Source organism: Clarias gariepinus, chromosome 19 (assembly GCF_024256425.1).
Source record: "Clarias gariepinus isolate MV-2021 ecotype Netherlands chromosome 19, CGAR_prim_01v2, whole genome shotgun sequence".
Classification (NCBI taxonomy): domain Eukaryota; kingdom Metazoa; phylum Chordata; class Actinopteri; order Siluriformes; family Clariidae; genus Clarias; species Clarias gariepinus.
In genome coordinates this window covers 10,960,260-10,985,773 of record NC_071118.1, presented here as the reverse complement: position 1 = coordinate 10,985,773, position 25,514 = coordinate 10,960,260, and the positions used below count along the sequence as shown (strand labels likewise).

At 36.8% G+C, this 25,514-nt stretch overlaps 1 protein-coding gene across 1 annotated transcript; it reads right to left on the bottom strand.

Moving 5' to 3' along the window:
• Positions 1–3,074: 3,074 nt before the first annotated feature.
• Positions 3,075–23,591, bottom strand: dlat (dihydrolipoamide S-acetyltransferase (E2 component of pyruvate dehydrogenase complex)). The gene is made up of 14 exons (XM_053479063.1): positions 23,186–23,591; positions 20,608–20,709; positions 19,585–19,709; positions 17,202–17,355; positions 16,896–17,022; positions 15,766–15,941; positions 13,037–13,187; positions 12,836–12,903; positions 12,574–12,687; positions 8,858–8,965; positions 8,613–8,731; positions 7,190–7,352; positions 6,632–6,768; positions 3,075–4,122 (listed from the first exon to the last, which is right to left on the bottom strand). Exons 1-14 carry the CDS (start codon positions 23,435–23,437, stop codon positions 3,993–3,995), a joined length of 1,926 nt encoding a protein of 641 aa, XP_053335038.1. The 5' UTR covers positions 23,438–23,591; the 3' UTR covers positions 3,075–3,992.
• Between the last annotated feature and the right edge of the window lie 1,923 nt (positions 23,592–25,514).

Genomic DNA, 25,514 nt, shown 5'->3' with positions numbered 1-25,514 from the left:
CTTAGTTTACTTGCCTGTGTGTTCCTCTGGGTCCTCTGATTTCCTCCTACATTCCAAATATTGACTACACTAAATTTCCCCTATAGGTGCAAATAAGCCCATGTATGTTTTGTTTGTGCATGGTGCTCTGTGATAGACTGGTGTTCGCATTGGGATACCTTCCCAACCGCACTTAATGCATTAGTGTGATTCGTACAAGGATGAACCACCAGGGTTTAGCAAAATGCAATGCTGACACTTGTTTTTTAATAGGAATGAAGAGAATGCAATCTATTGGATGATCAGGGTTTGCACTGTCACTGGGCAAGCAGGGGATAAATAAATAGATAAATACAGAAAATAAATGAATAAAAATATCAGTTTTAATTCTCATGCATTTCTTTAGTTAGTTGACTGTAAAATCAGATGCATGGCGTTTACATGTTCTTCCCATGCTTGGTGGGTTTTCTATGGAGTTACGTATGTGCCAAAATTTAACAAACAAACACAATCTGCTTTGCAAAGAAAAAAACGACTTTCTCACAAATACAGTGTTTTGCAAACAAACACAATCTGCTTTGCAAAGAAAAAAACGACTCTCACAAATGCGATCAACGTATTTTCTCACAAATGCGCCAACCTAAAGCTTTAAATGAACAATAAACATACTGAATTACAGACAGAATTCTATTACAAACCTGTAAAAAGTTTCATAAATTTCATCCTAATACAATGATTTTATGATCACACATTTAAATAATCTGTGTCTGTAGTACAATCATACATTGTAGACAGCTGTTGCAGCGTGAGGTGTAGATACAGTAAGATGCAAGAATCATTGTATTAGACAGCATGAAATTTATGAAACTTTTTACAAGCAGGTTTGTAATAGAATTCTGTCTGTAATTTAGTATGTTTACTGTTCATTTAAAGCTTTTTCCCCCCTTATAACTTTGTTAAAGATTATTTAAATGTACATATGATCACTAATTATAAAAGATTTTGATGCATCATGTCGCATACGTCCGTTATGGATATAAAAAGCCAATGGCAGCTCTTTCAGCCTTCAATAGTTCAGTAAAAGGCAACTGTGGTTTGATATAACTGTATTCCCCTACAGGGCTCCATCCTAAAGATAGTGGATTATTAATATGTCTGGCTGTCTGGATATATAATAGACACCTCAAAACTGTTCCCCGCTCATATTCCTCTGGGACATAAGGGTAAACCATATAAACATGTTGTTTGAGGTCTCGGGAGAATAGAGTAAATTGACCGATAGTGCCATCTGCTGTTTTAGAAGCAGAAGTTGCTCCATTGCATTTGTGAGAAAATACGTTGGCGCATTTGTGAGAAAATACGTTGGGCACATTTGTGAGAAAGTCGATTTTTTTTCTTTGCAAAGCAGATTGTGTTTGTTTGCAAAACGCTGCATTTGTGAGAAAGTCGTTTTTTTTATTTGCAAAGCAGATTGTGTTTGTTTGTTAAATTTTGGCACATAATTAACTCCATAGTTTCCTCTGGGTGCTTCTGTTCTGGGTACTCGTGCACTTCTTTAGTTGTTAGTTGGCTGTAAAGTCAGTTGCATGGCATTTACATGTTTTACCCATGCTTGGTGGGTTTCCTCAGGGTGCTCCAGTTTCCTTGCACAGTCCAAAGACTTTAGGCAAATTGGCTTTCCACAAATATGTGTGAGCCCTGCAATGGATTGGCAGCGCCCCACCCAGGGTGTACTCTGCTTTGTGCCCTAAGCCTCCTGGGATAGGCTCCAGACCTCCTGTGGCGTGGTCCTGTATACAGGATAAAGTGGTGAAGGCAATGAGTGAGTGAGTGAATTAGTGTGAAGTCAGTAGTGATTAGTCATTCATGAACGATTTGTTCTTTTTAAACAAGTCTTTAACATGACTCAGAAGAATGAATAGTCTCAGAGAGTGATTTGTTTATTTTCTACTGAGATTCAAAGAAACGAGTCACTAAAATGATCCAAAGTTCCCATCACTAGAAGTCAGTTACCTCCTGCCATCACTGTTGTTATCGCCAGTGCAGCTTGTTGTACACCCCACCCACTACTGAGACAACAAATGATACCGGTGCTCATTATCGTACAACAGACACACCCACAGAGGTATTTTGGACTGACATATCATTGATTTTTTTCAAGTAATAGATTCAAGTCAATTTTATAGATAGATTTTAGTTCTGTAAAGCCAATTTAGGAAAATCACTTCCATTATTAAAAGCTCTATACAAATAAAATATAATTAAACTGAAGATTGAATAAATTAATAAAAGACTGGTACAGATACATTGAAATGTCTTATTGTATATAGTATTTCCTAAACTGTTTTTTCTTGTGTGCCAATTTCTACACTGAAATTGTGCACATATGGATATTAAATATGGATATCTATTCTTACTTTGAGTTCTTTAATATACAACACAAACACCGACCAGTCATAACATTAAAACAACCCAGGTTTTGGGTCCCCTTTGTGCCACCGGGGCAGCTCTGGCCCCTCTGGGCCTGCCTCCAAAACACCTCTGGGAATGTCACCAGTTTTTCTGGTGTAGAGTAGGTGATCAATGTAGGTCAGTTTATTTGGCAGTTTTTTTTTAATCCTATGGCTGATTGGGTAATATATACTCTTTTTTTTAGCCTGTTTCTGCAGTGTGTGTAAAACTCTTCTCTAAAACTTAACATTTATCACAGTTTCCATAAATTTTTTTATTTTGTTTCTGGAGCTACCATGACATATAAATTACAATAATGTGAATGGATCCTGATAGGTTATCCATTTTTGTGGGCAATTTTACAGCTTATTAACTCCAGCCTTCGTCTAGGTGTCAATCAGAATGTTCTTAATTTTACTATTTTTCTCAATATACAAAATACAAATAGCTTAATTAAACCACTTCTAGATCAAGGTTTTTAAACAGTCATTAAAAAGGGTCAAGAAATTGAAATTTAATGTCGAGTGAGGAAAATGTCTCCTTTCACATAAAAGGAAAAAAAACGCACTTGCAAACTTGCATTTGATAGTGGGAGTTTTCACTCAGCATTAAAGAAAGAAACAAATAAACAACCAATCCATTCATAGTTTCAAAAACATTTTATGTTTATGTTCTTTAATTATTTACCATATGCAACATAGTTCTCTTTCCTTTTACATCATATTTAAACATTTTTTGATCACCCTCGCTGTGCCCACCAAGTCTTCATGGACTGAATAAAACTCTTTTCACTTAGAGTATCATGAATTGATAAACAACTATTACAGTTCAAGGTTTCAGTTCAGTTGTGAGATCTGTTTTTTCGCTCGGTTCTGCATGTTTGTGCGTTTATTAATACAGAAATAGACATTAAAATATTGCCACATTAACAGAAACAAAAATTATAGCAATAATAACAGAGCAAAGGCACTAGGGTGCTTTGTCTGGAGTGAAAGTGTTTTATAATAAATAAAGGCTTCCAGCATTTCAGTGACAAAAGTTTTTACAGGTCACCCTTAAGGAAACCATTGGTTATTTTTTTATCAGAACGTCAGGATCAAATTTGGACACAGAGAAATTATCTCTAATTCATACAACCTCATTACAATCTGTTTATAAGATAATTTGGCACAGAAATGTACAGATGGGAGTATTTCATTTCTTTCTTTGGAAAACAGTGCACACCTTCATTCTTCCAATGTAGCACTTTTTAAAGAAATTGAGACAATGGCAACAGAAAAAAAGTGTCAAAATCTTGAGAGAATCGCCTTAAATTTATGACACACAGCCTTTTCCAACAGTTCTTCCTAAATTAAATACAGATCTACAATAAATGTGCTACTCTGAGTTGAGGGACTATTCCAGGGCCTAACATGGTAAAGCTTTTATTTAAAATGATTTAAATACAGTTCTCATAAGGTGTGTAATAAGAGATTGGGGCGGGGGGGGAAGCAAAATCCCGAGCGTGTAACATTTGAGATCTCCTTTGTTCTGTGAGTCCTGTGTTTTAGGCTAAAAACACCTCAAAGCAACATAGTGACGGGTTTCTCCAGGAATTTGCGGAACTCGGCCAGCCACTGTGCTCCGACGGAACCATCCACCACCCGGTGATCACAGCTGAGAGTCACAGACATCATGCTGGCCACGTCAAACCTACAGAACACAACATTTAAGAGAAACATAATTTTTAACTACAGTATTAATTAACAATTATATATAGGCAGACTAAATTAATGAAAATGCACTGTTGCAAGTATGCAAGCCTGTATGCAAGTATCAACAATAATTTATTATGTCACGCCTTACAAATTTAGTTTTTTTTTTTTTTTATTACCTGTGCAACTTCTAATCTCTTAAACTTTAGGTATAAAATGTAACAATGTTTAATAAACCATGTCATGTCCATCATTATCTTATACTTAGCAAATTTTAAGACTTTAAGCTCCGCCAAGTTAACAAATTAATTCATGTGAACTTTTGGTTCTTGATACATTTACAAAAGTATTCAGACCCCTTCACACCCCTTTAATATTTTGGGAAAATATAAGATATTAATCAACTCCAAATAACTTGAACCTTTCTGTAAATTAAGGTCCTATAGTATAAATTAATTCTGTAGCTCTCTAGACTATGTATCTATTTATTAATAAATAGTTAATATTGATTGTTAATTGTTATTTATTATGGTCAAACGGTTTAAGCCTTTTTTTTAACTCTTGGATAAATTAATTTACTTTTTAAAATAAGCAATACTCACACAAAATGAAAATTCATATTGGAAAGCAAAAGAATCTCCAAAAAATATCTGGGTATGTGTGTAAATAATCTATGCATGAATGAGTTAAAATTAGCACAATATATTTATAACAAGGATTTATAGACAAAAAAACCTAAAATATTTTGTTTAAATATGTCTAAAGTCAGAATTCAGATTTGTGCATTAATTACAAGCTGCTACAAGCTTTCCACATCTGGATTTGGGGTTAGGGGTTACCACATGATATGATGCTAACCCCACCTTGCTTCAGTGTATTATCCGTTTCATGATAAAAAATTCCTGTTACTGAGTATGACCAGATGACCTGCTCAATTAATAGTTCTGGTTGATCCAAACGTCTTCCATTCACAAAGACAATGACCACTGTACCTCTGGTAACATTCAAGACTTAAGATGTACTTTTTGTCTTTTTTTTTTTTTTTTTATCCTCTTTCATATTTGTCCCTGGACATTTAATTTTTTTTTTTTTACATGCACTGTGAACTGCGGAAAAATTGAACTGTAAACTAATTCATGCTCCATTAACTGATTTACCATGAGCAGACACTGTTAAGCTCTAGACGCATCTCAAGATAATCTGAATACTTGATTTTAAACATATTGGCAAACATTTCTAAAAATATGCCTTTGATTTCTTATTATGGATTATTGTACATAGATTACTGGCCAAAAACTCAATTTATTTTATATCACAACAGAGGATCTAAATACTTAAGCACACTGAAAGTGTCAAGTGATGCATCTTGTGTCATGTGCCTCATTTCCTGCATAAACCACCCCAAGTAAAGTGGAAACATGTTAAACCACATTGTATCACCCACCACACAGCACAGGGTGAGAACCAACACGTGAGTCCTCTGAGACGAGAGACTGAATTCAGCAACCTAACTTACCTAACTGCTGCTCATGCGGTGTCACAGGACAGCTTAATATACTTAAAGACCCATATATGCCCTATAACATGCACTGAAATCACAGATACCCACAGTGTTGTTGTGACTGATAAGGAAAAGAGTGTTTTGTATTACAACAAGTCAAAGTCTTTTCATTTCTATCAATAGTAAGCCTACAAAATGCTCTCTATATTAAAAAAGCAATATTTTTAACAAAATCATTTATTTCCATATTCAGAATGATAAATCTGTTTCTAAATGCCATGTATTCATAAAATCTTACATGTTCGTCATTATTTATATCTAAACCCGTAAGATAGGGATGTCACAGAAGTTTAATCAATTTTAAATTTATACTTGATTTCATTCTGAAAAATGACAAAACATTCTTTCCAAAAGTCCATGATATTTTTTATGTTTAAACAATAACAAAAATTTTTTTCAACTGTTCACATTACCAGCCAGATGGGACTCAAATTTGTATTTATTTATTTTTTTGTTACCCTTAACGTGAGACAGAACTGATTTTTGTTAGGGCCGTCTTGATGCACAACAACTCTAATGTTGTTGAGATCAGATCTAAGTTACCTTCATATGTTGTCCTAGATGGGATATATATCTCCGATTCGTTGTCATACAAATTGAATAAAATTATTTAAAACAGAACGGAATTAATAAAAATGTTTTGCCTCTGTATGTACACAGGGCGCTGACGTAAGTAAAAAAGTGAAAATGATGATTTAGTAGACATGTGGGAGTGTGTCCAGGCAAAACTATAGGGAGTCTACAGAAATAAGCAGTATTTAAGATAATTTCTGAAGATATGACAAAATATGATGTGAGCAAAAAAATATAGGCATTTTAGAGGAAAAAGGCATCCACATTAGGGTCAGATAAATGTTACTGACAATTATGAATGTGTTTTTGTCTATTGAAAATAGTCTTGCCTCCACACAGCTTAAGACCTTTTAGTTGAGATAGTTTGTCTCACCCTTTTTCATTGTCTGCAGGCAGCAACCTCTTTTCTGAGCCTCCCACTGCCAGGATACAGGCTTGAGGAGGATTGATGATTGCAGAGAAGTTCTTGATACCGTACATGCCTAGATTGGAGACTGTGAAGGTGCCACCCTAAAAGACAGGACAAAATGCAGTCTGGCTTTAGCTGGTTTAAAATTTTGGGAGCATCCCAAAAAATCAGATTTCTTTGCTCTTTCGAACTGGGGTTCACTTTCTTGACCTGAACCAATCAGGTGTGGAAACAATCATCTGCATGTTAAGTAAAGCAATTTAGACAACTAATTTATTACTTCCTGTTTCAAGCTTTGTGTTGGTGGGGAAACAATTATTTCTTGTGTCGGCCTGCAAGGCTAGAGAAATGTTCTGTTCTTTTGCAAAATTGTGTGTGCAAATGTGACAAAGTGTGAGAGTAAAGTCTGAAAACACTGTAAAAGATGCACCTAAATATCTGTCCGGTCCCTACTCTATAGCCGATGGTGTACAAATAAAATGTTTGAAACACAACATTTTAGCAGGATATTGTTATACTCACCTGGAATTCATGCGGCTGCAGCTTGCCTTCACGGGCCTTTGCAGCCAGTGCAGTTATATCTTTACTGATACCTGCTAATCCTTTAATATGAGCGTTGAATACAATAGGAGTGATCAGACCATTGGGTGTGCTGACTGCAACACTAACATCCACCACATGATTTCTGTAAGTGAACAAGAAGCCTGTATTGATAATAGCAAAAATAATTATGAAATAAAAACAATTTAAACAGCACTGCTGCCCCCTTGTGGTGAGGAGCGTAAACTGAATCCAGAGATATTGGGTTGCATAAACACCATGCACTTTCATGGATCTAGCATGCTTGGAATGCTTATATAAACATATACTGTATAATGGAGAAATAAGTGCACTACCCTCCAGCCACAAGAAAAAAATTAAAAACAGGAGCAATCAGTGTAAATTCGTTATTTAAAAGAAAAAAGAAAAAAAGAAAAAAGAAAAAAGTGAATTTAAAGAACATGTTCCAGCTCCAGAGGGAAAAAATAACAGTGAACATCTTATAAGCAACTCTAAGCAACCATTTATAAATATTTTAAGTTTATTAATAATAATTATAATAATAATAAAAATGATACCCTTGAAATCTATGCTTTTCTTCTCCCTGCCTTTATTTACAGCTTACAATCATGATAATTGCAGAAAGCCTTGGTAAATTTAGAACGTTAATAATATTTTTTTTTACATACATTTTTACGATATTTCCTTCTTCAGGCATAGGTTAAGAAGTTTTACCAGCAAAATAACTGACTATCTGATGGGTTTTTAGTAAGAGACGCCTATAAATGTCAAATGTAAGAATATGAGCAAGACTAACAACATTTGTTAGCAAGATATTTGCATCCAGACACAAAGAAACAAACATTCATGTTACTGCAAGTATAATTGGTACCTGTGGTAATTCAGCATGGTCTTGATACAGTATATTGTTCAAGAATTATAAGTTACATCTTATTACAACAGATCTGCAATCTGTTTTATAATAAGGTAATTCAAATATATACAATATTTGTAAATGTATTTCCTTATTAAACAGCACACATCGTACCAGAGACCATATTTTATGCAAAGGGTCGTCACAACAATTATTGACTTTCATTATTATTGTTTACCGCTTTTTCATAGTTTTTTTTTTTAATGCAAAAACTTTAAGACGTACTTTCTCTACAGCAGTTATTTGCCTATGCCTAACGAAGACTTTTGTACAATACTGTAACCGAAGGGTGTATGACATCATTCTGTATTTTAGAAGCACCTGCTATATCATTGGCTTCGAAAAGTAGAAGCTGTTAATATTTAACTTTCTGTATGGGATTCAATGCCACATCACAAAACGCACACGTATTGTGTAAACTTTCGTGAAATCACTGTAACCAAGTGATGTGTGTATCATGATCTCACTTACTGTCGGATAACTGTGTCCATCCAAGATGAGTTGGCCTCTGGAACCTTTAAACATGCCAGCGCTGATGCCTTGATGATGAAATCATTGACTGACAGTTTAATATTGTCGGCTTTGACCTCCTGATTATGAGATGACAGAGGAGAGAAAAAAAGAAGCTATATTTATAATCTTCCGACTTCCTGCAAAGCAGGCTATACATGACAAATCCCAAGTATCCATGAAAATAATGTCATGCAGCATCTTACCTCATTGAGCTCTTTTCTGAGGTCCAGAACCTGTTCCATGTTGATATCCACAGACAAGTAATAGTGAGGTATAGTCTGCTTCGACTGCATTAGCCTCTGAGCAATCACCTTAGAGAAAAAAATAAATCAAACAAGGGGCAGAAAGATAGGGGGGGAAAAGGTATAATTAAGTTTTGTTGTATTTAAAGTAATACTGCAGTATAACATTTGGAATATTATGGTCACAGAGATAATAAGATATTTGCATTTTATGGAGAACATTTGTCATGCATAATAAGATTTCTATTTTCTAGTACATTTCTAGTTCCTTACTAGTTTTAGTTACCTTTTTATCAATAGGCCAGAGACACTAGTCTCAGTAGCACTCCCCTATTTAATAATTAGCGCATCAAGGAAGACTTGACATCATCGAATAAAACCCATGACCAAATTATTTGCCAAAGAAGTAATAAGCTGTGCCACAAGTCCAGTCGTAAAATTTCTTCTTTACTAAATATTTCACAGGCAACTGTTAGTGGTATTATAACAAAGTGGAAGTGAAACGATAGCAACTTAGTCACAAATTAGTAGGCCACGTAAAATCACAGCAAGGAGTCAGAGGTCACCAACTTTATGCATAGTCAATAGCTACAGACCTCCATACTTCATGTGGCCCTCAGATAACCTCAAGAACAATGTGTAGTGAGCTTCATGAAATGGGCTTCCACGGCCGAGCAGCTGCATTCAAGCCTTACATCACCAAATGCAATGAAAAGCATTAAATGCAGAGGTGGAAAGCATGCTGCCACCAGACTCTGCAAGTGGAGACGTGTTCTCTAGAGTGACCAATCATGCGTCTCTGTCTGGCAATCCAATGTCTGGAGAACGGTTCTTGTCAGACTTCATTGTGCTAAGTGTAAAGTTGATTTTTAGAGGGAGAGGGTGATTATGATGTGGGGCTGTTTTTCAGGAGTTGGCCTCAGCTCCTTAGTTCATAGACATTTCGGAAAAAATTCATGCTCCCAACTTTATGAGAACAGTTTGGAGATGGTCCCTTCCTGTTCCAATACAACTGCGCACCAGTACACAAGACAAGGTCCATAAAGACATGGATGAGCAAGTTTGGAAAACTTGACAGGGTTGCACAGAGTCCTGACCTTAACCCGATAGAAACACCTTTGGGATGAATTAGAGCAAAGACTGTGAGCTAGGCCTTCTCATCCAACATGAGTATCTGATCTTACAAATGCGTTTCTAGAAGGATGGTCAAAAATTCCCAAAAACAAACACCTAAACCTTGTGCAAAGCCTTCCAAGAAGAGTTAAGGCTGGTAAAAGGTGGGTTAACAACATATTCAACTCTACGGATAAAAAATTGGATGTCACTCAAATTCATATGAAATTGAAGGCAGGCGAGCGAATACTTTTGACAATATAGTCTATATATCCACCTAACTCTCGATTCTGTTATGTAGGAATTCTGAAATAGAATGAAAAAAAGTACAATAACAACACTTTGACGACAAAAACCTCCACAATGTTGGAGCATTTCAATCTTAAATTGGCCAAAAACAGCCACAAGAATCATTTATAAAAAATAAAAAAATAAAAAACTTGGCTGTGGTGGGGCGTGGTCAAATGCTGGTCTATGAAGAGTGTGAGATTTAAGTGACGAAAAAGAAAGGAAAAAAACACCACACTCCAGAAGATAGTGTGGCTAACTAGTGGTTGTGTCACTGTGAGCCGACTTTATAATTCCGGTTCTCCTTAGTAAACACTTTTTAAGTGAATCACACACTGTGGCTAATTAGTGTCTATCGCTGTAAACCAGGAAATAATAAAGAGGAGGGAGAGACAAAGAGATCGCTCAGAACACAGCAACAATCACCACAGGTGTGCGTCTTTTATCATTTACATGACTCTTGAGCTCTTTACTGGGCGTTGCTTGAACACGCCCCTGGCACCTGATCACAATCCTGCCGCCAAGAAACCCGCACCTGCAACTACGGACTTAGGCTTTGGGTTCTTTTCCACACCATGTCTACATGACATTGTGTTAGTCTGACTAAAGCCAGAATTTAAAATTGAATGCAAGTATGTAACACGTAAAACATGTAATGTGGACTTCTTGAATTTGGACTAGCACACGGGATAATGAGGTCAGCAGTCGAGCTACCCCTGCACCTGTACCTCAACTGGACACATGAATCAACCTACTGATCTGCACATAGTCCACAGTTCCTGAAACAGAAGTTGAGCTAAATTTCTAATTGCTGTTTTGTTAGTAGGTTCTTCTTCTGCTGTGTCATCTGCCTTCGGATAACAGCATAAACACAAGAGATAGCGTGCTTCTCATCTGTATACAAAAGAAATGTAAAGCCTACAGTATGTATGAAATGTACAGAGCTGTAAAGCTGTCCAAGTTTTCACTGCTCCACATACATATATACCAGACTTTACCAAACACTTGCGTAATTTGTACACTACATATGCTTACAGTATATCTATGTTTGATACTTCATTTCATACTTTTTCATATTTTGGCTTAATTCTATGTTTGATATATATCCTTTTTAAATACCTATTCTTTTAATACCCATATTTATTTTCAATATTTTATGCTTATTTTCAACTTTTTTAGCAGCATTCATTAGGAGGACATTTTGGTCTGTGATGTACTAGGTCAACCGGGAAGACAATACTGACAAGCTGAAAGGGGGCATATCGCCACATGTCGTAGCGGGTCAGATAGACTTTGGTCAATAAATCAATTCACCTGCCATGTGCCAATATACTTGTATAACAATAGTTAAATGGCCTAATCAGGGTATAGCCATAGCATCACTATAACCATAGCATGTAAACTCATGAAGTGTTTATCTAATGTGTGCATGCAATCTACTGAGTGTACTTTAAAGTGTACTCGGTGCTCTCCCACATCAAATACCAGTTATCATCTGTGAAAGTCTCACAGTATACTCAGATGTATATAACTTGTAAAATAAATGGGATTTGATCAATTTCAAGGATGGATGCTGTCATTCCTAACAAGATTAATAGTATGCAGATTGATAAGTGTATGTAATATTGATGAGTTACTCCTTTATAATAGAGGTACATTCAAATTATTATGATGAAGTTATAGTAATACGCCTTGATATTAATGAATGGCAGAAGTAATTAATGCCAGTTAATGAAATTAATGTGAGCTAAATGTGTTTCGTGCTCTAGCGAGGTGCAGTGACTGATGGGTAATTTTGCTTGTTCACTTCCAGTGAAGTGATGATCACCTTTGAAACCCCCTTTGAGCAGTTTTGCTTCCTATGGTTTGAAACCTTACTTAACATGGCTGAATTTCTTACCATTTCAATTTATCTGACAATTTATCTAAAATGATAATTGTTTAATTTTATTGTTGCTACTTTGCTTCTTTTTTGTTTTTAGATTTTTGTATCACCAGGAAAGTTCATTAAGACATATTTAATAAAGTGTGAATCTTCAGTTTCTTAACTGTTACTTAGCACATGTCTAAAACAAACTTGTCATGTTTAAGCTTTAAAAATTAGTGCAGGAGTCGTTGAGTTATTGCACAACTTATAAAACAAACAGCTGTTTGTTTTAATAGTCAAATGAACCAGAAATTATTAACACGCACAGTCATTAGTTGCAGCCGTTTAAATAACACAAATCCTGATCATGATCACAGCTGAGGTGTGCACTGTACTGAACGAGACTCACTTTGCGGATGTTGCTGATTGGGATGTCGGTGAAGGTGCCGGTGGGTACAGGTGCCACAGCTGGAGCTGCAGGTGCACGAGCAGGAGTGGGAGCTGCTGCTGGAACACCTGGAGGCTAGCATTACAGAAGAAGAAGGGTTATTAATATAACATTACATTATTAAACATATCATCTCAAATTATCAATCTATATTTTTGCCTTCTAGAACTGGTACAACTATATGTCTTTATACATGCATAATGGCAAAAATTATTTTACTCACAATCGCTGCCTTGGCTGGGACAAAGTTCTCAATGTCTTTCTTGGTTACTCTTCCGTCTGGTCCAGAGCCTGCAAACATTAGAAAGACGACTGTCTTGTGATCTGTTGGAACTTCTATCAGTAAAACTCATTCGTAACACTAAGGTCACCATTTCTGTCTCAAACTTTGTGCCAACATTGTATTGAAATTGTACACACTCACCAGTGACCTGTGAGAGGTCAATCCCTTTTTCAGCAGCCAGTTTTTTGGCCAGAGGGCTTGCAAACACTCTGCCCTTCCTAGCGGCAGCAGCTGAAGCAGGAGCCGCGGTCGGGGCGGCCACAGGAGTTGCTGGAGCAGATGGAGCTGCCACCTTGAGACACATTTCAGGTTAGATATAGGGCTGCAACAACTAATCGATAAAATCGATTATCGATAATTATCGATAATGAAATTCTTCGTTAACGAATGCTGTTATCGATTAGTTGGGCTGCTCACGTTACTGAGGAGCGGGACCACAAGATGCACAAATACACACAGACAGCCGCTCGCGCAATGGAGGTTACAGAAGCGTCTGCAGAAAAAGGCGCGCGTCCCGAGTCCCCCAAGGTATGGGAGCGATTTACATTAAACGCCTTTAAGAAGACGGTAACCTGCACACTATGCAAGCCCGAGCTTTCATGGCATGTCATGCATGAACACTTAAAGAGAAACCATATTGGTGTTACGGATGGCGAAACGTCAGCAGGGTCGGTAAAAACTGTATCTCTTCGCCGTGTAAAAGTTGTATAGTTTAAGTGCTTTTGTGTAAACTGTTTGCTAACTTCGGGACAGTCGCGCTAGATCTGTTCACGTGCTACTCGCTAGCATCACATTGCGCAATCACCTCATGAGCAATAGTGATTAGTTAAATGGCGCTATTTTAGATTATCTTAATTTACACGGTGCGAATAACAGTAGAATATTACATTTAGTGATTGTTGTGGTTTTCAGAAAATGCAAATAACAGTATATTTGTGACTATTAGCTTTTTGCATTTCTACAGTTTTTTTTTATAGTCCACTACAAAGTAAAACTTGTAATTTACTGTGGTTTTACTTATGCATCCATCATTTTATTATACAAAATTACATTATTTTAGCTGTTTATATCTTAACAAGAATAAATATATATATATATATGTGAATATATCAGTGTATTTTTTAAACTATATGTACACACACACACTGTATATATTTATACTGTATATATTATATACTGTCATTTAAGGTTTAAAATGTAAAAATTAAAGATTATTAAACTCTATATGTGGCTTTAGCATTTTTAAAAGTTTATTTTTATACATAAATAATACCCTGATTTATGTTTTTTTTTAATAGTTATAAGCAAAATATCAAATTAAAGAAGCGGTTAGGTTTTATCCGATTAATCGAAAACATAATCGCCCAACTAATCGATTATCAAAATAATCGTTAGTTGCAGCCCTAGTTAGATATGAACTGTCTTAATAAAGGCAAACATGATGGCAATTTACATATTGTACAATCCAGAAGTAATTCTATATTTAATTATTTGTGCTGCTTTGAGACTAGTGGCTTAAGCTCATCAGTTTACAAAGAATAGGACCCTTTATTTAGGACCCATTCCTGAAAACAGCTCATCATAATATCACCTTTAGAACCAGTCTGACAAACAAAATGTCTTGGTTATACAGTAAAAATTTTAACTAGGCAATATTTAATAGGTATAGAAGTTGTAGTATCATTAGTCATGATTAAAACAAAATCAATGTTAGTAAATACGATTTTATATTTCCCCCGTCGATAGTACAAGCATCGGTGGATACAAAACAAAAATAAGAGGTTGTGCTCATGTTGAAATTTAAAGATTTGATTTCATTTTCCTATGTAATAAAGTACATGTACAATTCATTCCAATAAATTTGTATTAGAAATTTGGACCAATTTTTAATACCTAATTTCTTTTCACCACCCTGTATATTTAGTAGGGATGGGAATCACCAAGATTACTTGAGACGATATGATACCTACAGTGGGTGTCGATTCAATTTGTATTGCAATTTTGTAATTATCACGATTTTATAAGTGGTCAGATTTGTTTTTGTTTTTTTTTCTGATTTCATTACGATTCTAAACAAACTTAAATCATTCGCTCCTACCACACAGGATATGTAAAAGTAAGTAAATAAGTTGTATTATAGTTGTTTAATATGAATATCCTGAAATTACTCCGCAACGCAAAACCTTAAACATGTATTATCACTACCCTTATTTATAAGGCTATCACGTTTAAAACAGTTAATTTAAAATTTTGCACGAAATCTTTAAAACAGTAACACATTTCCCGCTTTCCATGTTAACTAATTTTGCAGACATAACAGAAGTGTCAAAGCATTTTTTCCCAACAGAGACTCTTACACAATAAAAATTAGAACTTAGAACTTGTACTACTGGTTATTTGTTAGACAAAGAAAAAATGAATTCGCTAACAATAATGAGCGCAAGTGAAAGCCAACAGAATAAGTCCACAAAAGCATCCGCAGCACCAGTTCAGACTCATCACTTTCAACACAGCAAACAATGACAGCACGTTTCACTGTTACAGAGGTTGCAGAAAAACCGGCCTTGACTTGCTGCAAGCCAAAAGCAGCCAAAAATAATACACATCAGTCCGGTTACATCACACCATCCTGTGCTCCTGTAAACTTGTACAGTGTCGCAACTGAGTCAGGTGAGATCTTCCGATATGTATTAAAAACAGAACCAGATCCATTTACAGTATGTCTCATCACGAAATCCTAAACCCAGTTGGTTTAATTAGGAGTTGACTCGCTGACTGCATCGATTTTCTAAATCCTTTTAATTAGGTATCAAGTAAAGAAAACCTTCCTTCTTTATAAAGACAGTGAAGATTAAATAAATGTTACTTACCGGTGCAGGAGCTGGGGGTGTGCTGGTGGCCACACCGGTCTCGACATAGTCCGCAAACGCCTGAATGTCAGACTCTTTCTCTACCATGATGCACAGAGGGGTACCTAGAGGAACATCTCTGGTTCCCTCAGACACCATGATCTTAGCCAGGTAGCCCTCTTCCTGTACCTCAAAACCTAAAACAAAATAAATTCTATCAGGTGCTTTTCTTTAAACAGAACTTTTTAGAAACACTTTTCTAATGATCGATTTAAACAATAAGGTCATGAACAGGCACCTATCTATCTTATTTAAAAGATATGTGGATAAATATATGCTGTTGCGAGCCCACATGTGTTGATATTCAGTATATCAGCACTGTTGAGAGTCTGCTATTGCTTTTATACAACAGTTCAATAAACAAGAAGTTAATATCGAGCAAATACATTTTTGGACATAAAGTAATATGATCAAATGTTCAGATTATTTCTGCTCAGCATATAGAAAATAGATCTTTAAGAAGCCATGCTCACTTTATATGACGCTGACCAGCTGGCTAGTTCACTCACTATAATTTGTACTTTCCCATTAAACGGCTCCTGGTAAAATCAGTGTCGCATATTTTTCCCTATCGTCATCTGATGATTATTTCTAAAAACAATAATTTTCTATGTCTGTTGATTATGTTGCTAACTCAAGTGAAGTCTCCGTTTTGAACTAGGAAGTGGAATGTAGCGAACACAGACGAGCAGATTGGTATAGACAGACAAACACCCCAATTCAGTAAATAAAAGCATTTATGGGACTCTGTCTGACCAAGAAAATAAGTTGACCAAAACTTACAACTGTATAAAGGGAGCGTTTACTTTCATCAACAGATATTTTGGAAATTTTACTTTACATCGGGCCAAAATCTCATTTCCGGGTGTATCCGTCTTAAAATGAATGCGAATTATAAGCAAAGCACTGAGAAAAGTGCATGCATGACAGTTTTCCTGAAAGCTTGATGCATTGCTGCATGTCCACAAATACCTTCCCTCACGCACTTCACTAAAGTTACAGCTTAAAAGCTATACGGCTGTCCTTATACAGCCTTGTTGCAGGTTACTAAATATCACTAAATGAAAGCCATGTCATGAGGGACAGCTTACCAATTGTAGCCTTATCAGTCTCGATTTCAGCAAGCAAGTCGCCTTCATTTAGTTTTTCTCCCACTTTCTTCTCCCAGCGTTGCACTGTGCCCATCGTCATGGTGGGGGAAAGAGCTGGCAGAAGAATCTACAACATCAACGATAAACACCTCATAGTTTAGCGCGCATAATTACCAATCCAATGGTCTTCTGTACATACCTAATAATTTGTTATCATATACTTTCTTGAACATCACATAACTACACTATTGCTCAGTGAAGTGGCACATCTACTGTTTAATTTTTTGCTGAAGCATCAGGACTTACCTTCATGTGTGGTGGGTACGAGCTCCCAGGAGCCTGTGGAGGAGAAGGAGTGGAGGAAGCAGCTGATGGAGCTGGAGTTGCTGCTGCTGCTGTTGGAGTTAAGGCGGCCAGTTTTTCCAGAGTAAAGTCCTTAAACACTGGGATGAGGTCAGGGCTGAAGGCAAATCAACAACGTTTTGGTTACCAACATTCAGTACAGCTTTAACACAGGAATCAGGCAACCGTTTGTCCATTACTCCCCCCTGATGGTTTTCTGATTGTCATTGTTTTGCTTGATGATGACACTGTCAATACTATTTCTTCCCCCTCTGACTTTACGTGCATGGAGATGTAGTCAAAAATCATAGCATGCTTATATCATTTTAACTATTGCTTATAAGGGTGCGGGTTCCCAGTAACTCCCATTTTCCCCAAACTGCTACCATGGAGTTTCTAAGGAAGCCACACAACTCTTACCTGCTTAGTTGTATCCTGACTCAACTGTAACTCCCTTTAACCACTTTCAGTTTTTGGAAAGCTACAAAATAATATCTTAATTAATGCCAATACAGTCCCAAAAAAAGAGAGAGGTGGGTGTGTTTCTTTAGCTGCAGAGCAGAGGCAGTCTTGTGCAAAATTGACCCAGAATGTAGAGAATCCTGCCTCAGGCCATTATATTTCTAAAAAACGTTTGTAAAAACGTTTGTTTAAATATCAAAAATTCATAGTTGGGCTGCTTTTTCTGGAATTGCTTTTCTTTAGCCAGTCTGGTTTTCCCCTCAGTCAGTGTTGGGTGTAATGCGTTAGAGTACTTGTATTACTTTTTTGATGTATCGAGTAATCTAACACGTTAGGTCAGCCATTTAAGTACTCAGTTATTTAGTTACTTTTCAAAAATGTATTCCGTTATTTAGACAATTTATGTAATCTGTGAGCCAGACCGTAGTAATTCCGTTAACGTGTGTGTGTGTGTGTGTGTGTGAGAAAGTTGTCCTACAAGCCCCGCCTCCGATAACCCCCCTCTGTTATTCCTGCTGTTATACCCCTATCTCACCTATGCAGTTTGACTATGTGAGGACCGACGCGCGGAAAGATGAAAACCTAATCACAGCCAAAACTCGCTGTGAATCATAATGAACTGTACTTACGACAACCGCGCAAAACCGCACCGGTGAAATGGGGGTATTAGTAGTTAAAAAATTATGGGCCAAACTTTGCTGAGTAATGATGGTAAAATAATTATAAAGGTCTTGACTAAAACAACTTGCATAAGGAATCACAAAGGAGTTTTTATTTTCTGCAATGGAAAAGTACTCTAACTAGTTACTTTAATCAGAAAGTAACGCTGTAATAAAACTGATTATTTTTTAATGACAGTAATTTTGTAATATAATTAGTTACTTTAAAAAGTAACGTCCCCCAACACTGGTCAGTGTGCATGAAATGAATACTTGACGTACAGTACTGTGCAGAAGTAATCTATACAATATTATCCCTAGTACAAACTATTGTTATACATGTTTGTCATGTCTGTATTTATATATATATTTATTTATATCAAACATACCTTAAAAAACAAAATACAAATAACATTACAGAAGAATATTTGCATGACAGACCAGTTTTCAGATGGGAAAAGCCAAACAAAAGAAAAAACTCCTGGGAAAGAACAGAAAAGAACAAGTGTGACAAAGTTAACAGAAGAACTCATTCTCCAGCACGCTCAGTAAAACCTAACAGCTGTTGTACTTATAAAACTGCACAAACCTGTAGCTAACACTACTAAATATTTTCAAACAAAGAGTTTTCACCCCAAATATTGACGGTGTTTATTTAATTACTATTTAGTGCTCCCTATAGAAGTTTCTTTTATTTAGATTTTTTTAAAGGCAACTTGTATGGCATTTCCTCCCCCCACTCCCCAAGACATTTAGACAGTATTGTATGTAAAAGACCTATTAGAGCATGCTAAAAAATATGAGTTGCTTTAATATCTTTGTCACACTTGCTTCTTTCTAAGTTCATGCAAAACCAATGAGCCAACATTAGATTTTTTGTTTTTATCTAAATACTGGTCTGTCATGTAATATGCTGATTTCTTTACAGACATGCAAAAATTCTTCTGTAATATTGTCTATGTATTTATAACTTTTTAGTAGTTTGGAAATATTGAATGGTTTTATACATAATGCAGATGTATAACAATATTTGCACTACAGATATATGGTAAAGATTTAAATAAAAAAAAACTTTTGCACAATACTGTACATGGTAATACTGATACATAAAGACAAACGCAACACTGGCTGTAATAAACAGTAAGAACAAGCAGTTGATTAAGAATTAATTTCATTTAAAGAGAAAATACTGTTTTTTACTGAGAAATAATTAACCTCCTTCTCACCTGTCAACAGTAATACAGATGACTGATCCGATTGGCACGTCTCTTGTACCCTCCGCCACCAGGATCTTGGCGAGATAGCACTCCTCCAGCATCTCAAATCCTACAGTGGCTTTGTCTGTCTCAACCTGAATTAACAGGATACAGAGAACATTTAAAAAATATTTCATCTGCAGTGATAATGATGTCATTATTAAAACTTCTGATTTGCCTTTTAGTCAGTCACAATTTGCAGATTGGCAGAAGCTAAGTTCGTGTTGTGATCCTGAGTTGCTTGGCTCATACTCCTGCCAACTTCAGAACAAGTTCCTGACTACTGATTACTGTCATAACTGTTCTGCCTAGAATATAAAATGCATGTAGAATAAATTCTCTCATGATACCCAGTACAGATCTGAGGAGGTTGTTCGTTTCTGTGGTAGGAGAGGGATACTCTCCTCTTGCTCACTAAGAGTTAGATCTATATATATTTAAAAAAAAAAAGTTTTTATACTATTCTAAAAAGCTCTGTAAATCTTTAACTGTCCTCTGAAAAAAGCTGCAATGACAAAATACATGAGCTGTACAGGTCATAGAAAAAGAATCAACCACTGGGCGATGAAATAAAGTTGATTATTTTTCCTTCACAGCATTTACCAATGTGTGTTAATTCGAAAATTATATTTTTATCTGTTTATATTTACACTAAACTAATGGAATGTGCAAGAAACGAGTTCCTGTCCCTCCAACCTCAAAACTTTTGTTTGTTGGAAAACTTAAAGGGGTGCCTACTATGCAAAATTCCCATTTTAGTCATTCTTAGCCATTCCAGTGATGCACATAAAAAGTGTACACAAAAAAAAAATTTTTTGGCCAAAGCTTAAGCAATTCCTTACAGAATACCTCACCAACAACATTTTTTATTCACTCAGGTCTCCGTCTCCCCCTTTGAGTTTAAACAGCACTGTAGTAGAACTGAAGTAAGAACTAATTCACAGTAAAAGGTTTTATTTTTCAGATGTTTACAAAGCTGGATTCATGTCTCACTTCAGCGATCAGGTCTCCCTCATTAATTTTATCTCCCTCCTTCTTCTCCCAGCGAGCGATGGTGCCCAACTGCATGGTGGGAGATAAAGCAGGGAGCTCCACCTGCAAAAAACATTAAAAAGAAAGAAAACCATTTGTAGCATCACCTCAAAAATTCAGCCAGGACTAAAATCACTTTAAGTGGACTTATTTTCTTTTTTTTTAAAGCCAAAAAACATGAAGTATGATACTATTGCCATGATAAATCACACTTTTATACAAACTTAGATTTTTCAAGTGCAACATGACGGCTGTATTTTTTTTTTGTTGTTGTTGAATTGAACACATTGTGTTGGATCTGACTATATTACAGCTGCACAATTTTATACATACATGTCACACTGCAATTTAAAATTTTTCATATTTAACTATTAAATGTATAATTTTGCATTTAAACATATGCATCTACACTAACAGCAAATAAGGGCACTAATGATATCACTAATAGGATGTCTGTTGGTATCCTCAAAAGCATTTAACAAAATAAACACTACTGACAAACTCCATGTAAATTCCTGACTCTGCAATTTGCAATTTAATAACTGCACCTGTCCATAGTGCAATTTTCAGATCATATGGCTTCATACTTGTATGCTTTCTTATTTTTATGCAGCACCAAGACTGTTTTTATTGTATCTATCGCAATGACAATAAAAGAAGCTAATCTAACCTAACTAAGCCAAATAATTTTAATTGTTTTACTTACAGTGGAACCTCGGATTACGAATAACGCGGTTTACCAGTGTTCTACAAGACGAGCAAAGATTTTAAATAAATTCTGACTTGAAAAACAAGCATTTTTAAGCATTTTGAAAAACGTTTTTTCTCTCTCTTGCGCTGCGGAATTGTAGCTAATCGTCTCCCCTGCTGGGTCTTAGTGCCAGCTGGTGCCAGTGCCAACCTCTTACTGGTATAATCAACATCCATGCACATGTTTACTGTTTACTACAACATTGTGACCATGTGTGTGTGTGTGTTCTATTTTGTGTTTGTAAGCCTGTTTGTACAGCGCGTGTGGGCACACGTATAAAGCAAGAGCAAGCCTAATTAGAGGGTAAAGATCCATTTTTTCTCTCCCTCTCTGTATCAGCCTGTTGTGTTTCATTTTACCTTTAAAAAGAATTGCGACAGAACAGAGTTTCTGTGTAAGGCAGAGTGTGTATGTGTGTTTGGGAAGCCGAGAGGAGGAGGGGGTGGTAGGGGGGCTGTAAAGGCAAGAGGGAGTGTGCGTGTGTGTGTTTGTGTGTGCGCGTAATTTGACACCGTGCTCACACGTGATTATTTTCAAAGGTAAAGTGCAAGTTTTTTTTTTTTTTTTACTTTACAGCAGTGATTCCGTTAGTATGCGCTCACACGAGTGTGACAAGCGATGTTCCTGGCTATTTTTTTCAGATAAAACAGTCTCTCCGTTAATGTGACAAACGGAAACACTTACCGGTGCAGATTAATTTTTACTTTTCTTTTTTTAAGGTAAAGTGCAGGTTAATTTGTTTTCTTTTTATTTTATATTTTGTATTAATAAATGTTATGTATTTATTTTTTTGGGCTGTAGAAAAAATAATTTGAGTTGCCATTATTTCTTATGGGAAAATTAAATTTGGTTTATGAGTGTTTTGGAGTACGAGCCCACTTCAGGAAAGAAGTATGCTCGTAATCCGAGGTTCCACTGTATTTCTAACCAGTTACTGTAAGTTCTCACCGTGTTAGATGTTGGTTATTTTTTCCCAATAAAGATTTGAGGACATTTTTTTTTTTTACCTATTTATTATTGCAAAATTAAATCCTGTCAGTCCTGCCTTCATGTCTGTGTGCAAGAAATTTTGCATGTTCTCCCGCCGTGCTTGGTGGGTTTCCTCCGAGTAAACTGATTTTCTCCCACAGTCCAAAAACATCCACATTATGATAACTGGCGTTCCCGAATTGCCCATAGCGGATGGATGTGTGTGCCCTGAGATGGACTGGCCGCCTGTCCAGGATGTACACTGCCTCATGCCCTAAGGGATAGACTGTATACAGTATAAGGCGGTATAAGATGATGAGTGACAATTATTGCCAAATTAAATCCGGTCACTCCAGCCTTCAGGTCTGTGCAGGTCTGTGCTCCTCTAACAATTCAAAGACATGCACATGTGAGTTAATTGATGTTTCCAAATTTCACACAGTATGTAAGTGTGAGCCCTGTGATGGACTGGCAGGCGGTCCAGGGTGTGTCCCCTGTCTTGGGCCCTGAGTCCCCTGGGAGAGCCTCCAGATGAGGGAGAAAAACAATTCAAAAGAATGAAATGAGAATGTTTTCAAGGTGACACACAGTGGTGATGATGTGTAGCTGGGATTCTTAATTAAGAAGACAGTCAGACCCAACACCTATCTCTCTAAATCAGTAATAAACGATATGATTAATCTCTGATTAGTCTGATAGTTATGTTTATCTTCGTGAGAGAGAAGTTACCCACCCTCAGGCGGACAGTGTGTGTGTAAGTCAGTGGTAAAGCTGAGTGCAGCAGTCTTTTAGCGAGTTAGCTTAGCATGTCGGCGTTACCTTCTGGTGCGGCGGTAGACTGCAGACTCTTTGGCTCTGACTGAACGCGGCGCTGTGAGTCTGGGCGGCGCGCGCTGTGCACTGCAGGAAGCCGGAGTGAACCGGGTTACAGGAACTCAGAGCCCGGACGCGGCACGCGCCACTCCTGTGACACGGTACCGGTCCGGCGCGAGCTCCGGCAGCAGGGCCTGAGAGGACACCCGGGCGGCTAACCCTGCTCACCGGCCGCAGTCTCAGCGCTAAACGCAACATTTCTAGCTCGAGTCACTTGAATAAACCTGGCTCGGGTTAAAGAGAGCTTCCTGTGGTATCAGAAACACTGACACCTGTATCACTTCTGCCCCCGAAACGCAATCAGACAGCCTCACTTTCCAATGACCTCCCCTCTCCAAAACATCCCGCTTTACGGCACCTCTCCTTCTCCGTGTCCTACCGGCTTCACACCTAGGTTGCCACTACAGTACAAATTCGACTCCAGTTTACCCTAAAACACAACACTTACTGTAGTTGCACAGGATTCCTACGAATCTTTACGAATTCATGTTTTTTTAAGCAAGATAGCGTTGAGGTGACTCATAGTGATACGCAGTTTATGAACATTTTTTTAAACACAAGGATTGGGGCAATCATTTTATTAATACACTCCCCGGGAAAAAGGAAAAAAAAGAAAAAAGGTCACCACATGGATTTAACCGAGCTAAGAGCCTCGCTTATGATAATTAACGCAGTGATTAATATGGTTCATCTGGCAACAGGTTATTTAACCCCTATGATGCACAGTAGTTAGCACTGTCGTCTTGCACCACCAGGTTCCGTGTCTTTTGCATGTTCTCCCTGTGCTTGGTGGGTTTCCTCCGGGTACTCCGGTTTCCTCCCACTGTCCAAAGACATGCAGATTGGTCTAAGTGGCGTTGGCAAATTGCCCATAGTGTGTAAATGAGTGTGTGTGTTCTCCGATGGATTGGCACCCCGTCCAATGTGTACGTCACTCGTGCCCAAAGTCCCCTGGGATAGGCTCTAGGCCCTCGAGACCATGTACAGGAGTGAAGAAGATAAAAGAATGATGCAGTATATCGATTCTCATTTCTTAAACAACCATGTCAGAAAACATATAATCGGTTGGAGAAGGGTTCAATTATTGTCCTGCATCAAGCAAAGAAAACAACTAAGGAGGAGTGATGGCTAACCAGGAAAAAAGCCTTAAATTTTATAGGGAGTGTAAAAAATAAACTGTGGAGCATTGGAACAATACTGGTGGTCTGATGAGTCCAGATTTAACCTGTTCAATTATGTCTAGTCCAGACCTTAAACCTATTGAGAATCCTTGGAATGTGCTGGAGAAGATTTTACACAGCAGTCTGACTTTCCTATCATCAAGACAAGAACTTGGAAAGAAACGAATGCGACTCGGGACTGAAAAAATCAATGTGGTGACATTACCGTGTACAGGTGAACTTTTGCAAAATAATGTCGCGCCCATAATAAAAGGAAAAAGTCCAATTAAATATTCTGTAAAAAATATCTGACTTATTTTTTTGTTTGTAGACCTTACAGTATGTATAACAGCTACATGTACTTTGCTATTCTTTTTAAGTAATTTTTGAGCCTCTTAGAGCAAACCAGGATTTTTTTGACCTAGTTCGAGATGGACATTGATGGAAAACAATAATAAAAAAATTTAAACACTTACTGTAAGGATAGAGTATAATTAAGACACATATAACAATGGCACTAATTGGCAAAGTTTTTTTTCCTTTTATTAAGGATTTTCAGATAGTACAAACACAGTCAAACAGACAGACAGATAAACAAACAAAGAAACAAACCCACCCACAGCACTGAAAATATGTAACTATATGCTATGGACATGGAAATATAAATCTCTGCCTGTTGAAGTTAAGCAAAACATGATAGGAAAGTAAAAAACCTCTATTAAAATAAACATTAAGATTTTTTTTTTGAAAAAAAACAGTGGAGAGGTTTCCAGAGTTTCCAAAATTTGTCCGACCTGTAATTAAGGTCATAAGTTTGTTTCTTTAAGGGAAGGAAAGATGACAGCTGGGATATCCACATAGTGACAGTTGGAACCTGGGGTGTGGACCACTTCAACAAAATGTTTGTTTTTTTCCCCAAAAATGAAAGGGTTGTAAGAATTGGCAAAGTTTTAGCAAAGAGTTTTGTTTATACTTAATCACTTTATGTGTGCTGGATCCTTGAGCAAGCAACCCTTTCCAGGACTGCAGTGTCTTGATATTTAAAAATAAATAAATACATTAATTTACTATTTTGTAATGTATATGTGACAAAAAAAGTTTCCTCTCCTGAAGTA

Excerpts from the sequence above, each read along its gene's own strand:
- dlat (XM_053479063.1), bottom strand. The coding sequence starts at position 23,437 with ATGTTGCGTTTAGCGCTGAGACTGCGGCCGGTGAGCAGGGTTAGCCGC. Across the intron at positions 17,356-19,584 it reads ATCTGTATTACTGTTGACAG|CCCTGACCTCATCCCAGTGT; the intron begins GTGAGAAGGAGG and ends ATTTGCCTTCAG. Across the intron at positions 12,904-13,036 it reads TGACCTCTCACAGGTCACTG|GCTCTGGACCAGACGGAAGA; the intron begins GTGAGTGTGTAC and ends TAATGTTTGCAG.